General features: G+C 40.9%; 1 protein-coding gene across 1 annotated transcript in view; it reads right to left on the reverse strand.

The window, feature by feature from the left end:
• Window positions 1–5,048, reverse strand: part of hmcn1 (hemicentin 1) — an 85,940-nt gene extending 80,892 nt beyond the window's left edge. Inside the window, exon 1 of the mRNA XM_062424708.1 lies at window positions 4,727–5,048. Coding sequence (XP_062280692.1) covers window positions 4,727–4,982 — 256 coding nt within the window. The 5' untranslated portion in view covers window positions 4,983–5,048. The remainder of the gene's footprint in view (window positions 1–4,726) is intronic.
• Between the last annotated feature and the right edge of the window lie 952 nt (window positions 5,049–6,000).

Consider the following 6,000-nt stretch of genomic DNA (forward strand, 5'->3'; position numbering starts at 1 on the left):
AATGTTTTAAAGTGTTCCTAAAGCAGCCCTCAGGTATGTGCTGCCTTCCAAGATGAAAGGTAACTTCCTGAGCACCGTTTACAAAGCCAAATGGAGTTGAAACCGATTATGCTAAGAGCACCCCAGGGTACTTCAGAAGGTGCCTGTACAGTCCTAAAAATTAAAGGCCATTTTAATATTCCAGGTTAGGTGTATTACACACAGATACACATTGCAGTCTGCCGCACTCCTCTCCTCCTCTAATTCTCAAAAATCTCCACCTCTCTCTCTTTTGACATTCCTGCCTAATAGGATCATTATTGACTCTGTCCAGCTAAACACAGGCTCCTTGTAATCTCACACGGGCGGGGTGGTTCAGACAAAAAACTACTGCTCTGAAAAGAAGAAAACAAAGGGAAAAGGGGACGGTGGAAAAGGACGCTGAACACCAACAAAGGGAGCTTCTGAGGTGAGTGCCTTTGATCATGCAGAGGAGGTAGAAGGTACCCGTCATCTCCCCTCATCAATCTGTGCCCCAGCCTTGCTCCATCAGCCTTTAACTAAAGATACTGTAACTGGCAGGAAAAGGTTAGCAATGCAAGCCTCTAAAGTAACCATGACTTATTTCATTTTGTAATGTCAGAATGCTGAGTCTGAGCCGATTGATGAGAGCCAGTTTAGAGTAGACAGACATGACTCAGCAAGGCAATCAGTCTATCACTATGAGGTTTAGTGCTGACTTTAAATGTGTTTGAGGGTGTTTGGAATATGAATTGTAACTCTTTTTCATAAAATGCCATCAAGTTTCATAAATATATGACCCTAAACATAAAGCCTGGGCAACCAAGGAGTGGCAGTCACTGACATTAGTCAAATGTGTTTCACTAGCTGGAGACCAAAGTGAAGGCAAAGGATCAACAGTGAAGATACTAAATGGGTCATACGTAGACTTTAGACAGTCACTTGCTGCAAGGACTTTGCAACTACCACATTTTCTCGAAAATAAGACGGTGTTCAATTAGAAGATGGATCTCCGATAATGGCCAGGGGCATGACATATTTTCACTGCCAAAATGTTCCAGACGGAACTCAAGCACTGGAATTATCGTTCTATACATTGGAGTAAGTGGATTACTAACTAACCACTTTGTCAAAACTTTGACTTTATAATCTTTGTGTGCTGGGATGCATAGCTAACAAAACAAAACACATCACAGTTTTAAAAGAGTACTCAGCCAATGTAGTATTAAACTCCTGTAACATTGGTGTTGGACACACAATGGACATTTAAAAGATCAGCAAAACCAAAGATATTGTCTTTTTTATTCCATGCATTCTTCTTCCTTGTCAAAACCTAGTGCCTACATGACCCATAATGCAACTCAACTGTACATATTCCTGTGTGTTATGCTATTAGCAGCCAACAAATACTTGAGCCGCTTGCAGAGATGAGGAACGGGTTACAGAGGTCTGGTAACGTCACTTCTTTCTAACTCCACATTCCCAGTTTTTTTCATTTTTTTTTTTCATTTTCAAACCTGTATTCTTCAGCCCCAACCAACACTGACTGAAATGACATCATTTGAGGCATTTTTTTTTAGACTTTGTGCAGCTCCCTCTGGCTCCAAAAAAGGCTTTATACCACTTTTTTTCACAAAGAGTAGTACTCCCTGGTAGCTGGCAATGGAAGTCCCCTTTAATATTCTCTGGCTGCATTGAATGTGTATGAATGAGGCATGCATGGTAAGTTCCCCACTGTCCCACGGCACTAGACTCTGACCCATCTCAACCTCAGCCAATTAAACACTCAAACAACCACCTACAAGACACACGCATGAAGGCACAGCCTCTCGCAGCAAGGTAGTATTTACAAGGGTGAGCATGTGTGTGTAAGAACATCAGCAAAACCATGAAGACAACAATGTAAAATCTTAGTGGACTCGCGAAGCAAATTTGTGGACACATGCACAAACACACAGACATACTCTACATATTTCATATCATCTCAACTCCTTAGAGTGCTCTTTTATACATTGCAGAAAGGCCTAATTTATGGTTAATTGAAAAAGAAAAAAGCAACGTTTGACATTATTCCTGGGATAAAAGCCACATTTCCTGGCTTGGGAATGGTTGGAGTGTTGTGAAATCAAGTTTATTTGGCTGTAAATTCGAGAAAAAAAACGTTCCATGAGGCCGGAGAGTCTGTTTGCAATATACCTTTGATTTCTCAGCCTGAAACTAAGGATTCCTGGACTGTAGCTACAGAATGAGTGATGTTCATGTTTGCAGTTATTTGAATGTAGAACCCCATTTTCAAAAGTAACTGAAATGGTAACGCAACAGGGTAGCTGAAATTCTACCCTACAACTGTTTCATTGGAGTGTTCTCAGACTGTGGTGTTAAATACACAACCCCTGTGCCTCAGTAAAATGACTTGTCAAGTATCCTCTTGCTTTCGTTCTTTCTCTCCCTGCAGGATGGAGGAAAGGGGGAGGCTTCCTGACTGATCTTCCCACACATGCCTGACCCCAATATCCAGGCATCCTCTTGACACTCTCGCTTGACACACACACACACACACACACACACACACACACACAAAGGCAAGCACACAGTACAGAGTGACAGAAACACAGACACACACTCTAATGTTTACCGTGTCAGATTGCAGTGTAAATAAAGAGGAAGCTCCGGCCTCTGATTTAAAAGGAGCCAAATCAAACAGGAGGGACTGCATTATCACACTGGTGGAGAAAAGGGATCTGTATCAAATTGAAACAAACTTTAAATAAAGGTCCTTAGGAAAACAAAACTGATCCATGGGTCTGGGACATAGTCGAAGGAGGACAAAAAAAGAGACAAGGGCAGAACAACATTTGGGGAAATGTTCAGCTACACCGGCTTGCAGTTTGCTGTGCTAATCATTCCTCTATTCCCCTGGGGGGTTTGGAGAACACATTCTGACATCCTCGTAAACATTTTAAGGAGCAAACGAACGTCACTAGGTGGTGAGGGACAAACACAAAGACATGGAAGTTTGTAAAGAAAAGACAACACTGAAGCTGCTGTCGTCTCATTTTACTATAAGATTAGTAAGAGATACTATAGATACTATATAAGATTAATATAATAATTCTGTAATTACTTTCTAGTAAGGGTAACATTTGCTAGGAATTAAGCCTTGAAATCAGATACAGGTTACAATCAGTGATATTTCACTACTGTTGGTTTTGTCCAAGACACAATGGATTGCAGCTCTTTCATCATCTGTTAATGATGACCCCACCCCAATCCCCAGAGGCATATGATAATGAATTCATCATTTGTTCCATTTGGGTACACTGACCATATTTCTTCCTTGAATATAAGTATTATTCTAGGCACAGAGTTGGGTACTTGTATCTATTATTGAGGAATCGAGCGCCGTAAGAATTTGTGACACGCTGAAATTTAGCAGAGGAGAACAAACATCTGGAATAGGAATCTATCTCCTCACTACACAGATCACCTCTGTCTGTTCATCTGTCTCTCAGATCTTTTGGATCAGTCTGACTTTACACCTGTTAAGCCCATTAACTGACAATTTAAAAAAAATATATAATCGAGTGAGTAAGAATCTCCAATCATAAGAACAGAAATCCTGCAGCACACTTTAGTCGATTATTACACAAATCAAAATGCATGACAATAGTATAGTGGCATGAAAGCAAAATCAGTACTACTTGAAGATCACTTCTTAGTGATAGACAAACTTTGGATCCCTATAGGAATATTTAAAGATTGTCTTGGTTGGTGTTGTCTATACTGAAAAGGGTGTTTTGTAGTATAGTGTGGCTTGAAAAATTCCTTTAAAATAAAATAAAAAAAGTTGATGCTGAGCACACACATTATATGACCATGTTGATGGAACGTTTTCGCAGGCGGACACCTTCCACTTCTCATCTCCAGATCAGCACACAAACCCCCATGACATGGCATGACCGCAGCCTTTGATGGTGTTTTTGCAAGCAGCGAAGTGAGTTCTCCCCCCTGTCAGAAAATAGTAATTACAGGGACTTTAAATCCTCACAGAAAGTCTCTCCATCTCTAAAACAACCAAAGTAAAGCTGTGGTTGTGATGGTAAACAAGAAAGTGATATAACTAATCTAAGTCACTACACACATTGAATGTATGCTCTCCAGTAGCTTTGTGTGCTTGCCATACCACTATCCTGAACTTACATTTTAGTAAAGGTCAGTCCTGTGGTGAGTCCTGATTATTTGGGGCAAATTATTTGGATTTTATTCTTCATGATTATGTACCTGCTCATCTGACCTACAAGCCAAGGTTCCTGTTAAATAAGCCCAATGACATATTGTCTCAACATTAGCTGCTCAGAATGAGAGAGCACCCATGGGTGATGATAATCATCAAGCTGCATTGCAAACCTAAAGCCACACACTAACCCTGGCGGAATGCTAATGATAGTGACCGCCAGGCTGAACATCTGTGTGCAGAGACAAAATCCCCCAGAGTCCCTCCTCTGGAGGTGTGAGGAACATTAGGCATTCAAAGGGCGGATTGTGAGCAAACTATCACATTTCTCACTTTTCTGTGTGCTTTTGTTTCCACAGTAGAAAGAAAATTCCAATTAATAATAAAAAAAAAGTGTGCAGAAATTAAACAGAAAACCTAAAACTGTCATGCATAAAGAGGAAATCAAGAAATGAATTTGACTTCCAATTTCTCATAGGTTAATTTCATTACCTGGGTCATGGAAGGGGACCAGGGCAAAGTTATACAAAGGTCTCTTCGGTCTACTCAGGGATGTTTCCAAAATCTTGGAAGCACCCTCGATGACCTGGACCAGGTCGTCGTACATGGAGCCGGTCACATCAAAGACAAATGCCAGGGTGGATGCGCCCTCTGGGATGTCCTCCTTTGAGACTGTGGTCCCTGCGTCTTGCCCAGTGGAAAACGCCACTGACAACGCAAGGGACAGCCACATCAATCTGGTGCCCATTTCAGATCCAAGAATCTACTCAAGAAAAGTTTTTGGGTACTTTTTTCTCGCCAGTCGGAACCTCAGGGTGAATCTCGATACATAGGCAGAGACATCGGGCTCTCAAAATTGACTAAAACTATTTAGAAATGTCTACAAATTTCACAGCATTAGCCCTCAGAAGGAATTGCTCGTTGGTGCTGCTGCTGTTTTCATGCACCTCTCTGGTTTCTTCTGCAGTTTCTGCGCGCAGGAGTTGCAGCCTTTCACCTCTCCTTCAGCTCGCTTTCTGAGGTCCCAGCAGCTCAGTGTCTGTTCTCCTATGTGAGGGATCTGCAGTCAAGAGCCCTTGTTCAGCTCTGTCACACAAAGACCACCTCTCAGCTGGGTAGAAAGTCTCCAAGGCACAAACTACCCCATACAGAGAAGAGGGGCTCTGATTGGCTGAGATTTTTTGAGATGACTTCGAGAGACCCCCAAGCATAAATAGTTTTATCAGTAATTACAGCGAATCACAAACAGCTGCAATGCTATACACATCATCATGTATCCCATTATCGAACATAAATGTGTAACTTTGAGGGGTTGAAATGCCAATAACCCACTTGCTGCAGACACTACATTATCAGAGAAATACTGTTGAATCTGAGCAAATTACACGCAAATTATTGGGAGAGAAATCAATGTATACCCTAAAATACTAACATAGAAAGTAATAAATAGTTTGAAATACTGAACAATACAATTACAATGCATGAATCAAACAAGAATGAGACCAGAATAATCAGAAAGTACTTATCCACTTATTTTGAGCTCTCTATTGCCATCTAGGGGATGTAATATGACCCTACACCATTTTTCCACTAATTCACATTTTGGAACTTTTATTCATACTGTGTACAAATTATAATGTGATAAACAGTCTTAACTGGGATACATTTCAACACCACTCCTTATTGCAAAATAGCAGTAGACATGCTGTAAGTTTGATATAAATGTGGCAAAAGCAAAATCACTCAAAGCCACCAGCAAGAACAAT

The sequence above is a fragment of the Scomber scombrus genome, chromosome 8 (genome assembly GCF_963691925.1).
Source record: "Scomber scombrus chromosome 8, fScoSco1.1, whole genome shotgun sequence".
Classification (NCBI taxonomy): Eukaryota; Metazoa; Chordata; class Actinopteri; order Scombriformes; family Scombridae; genus Scomber; species Scomber scombrus.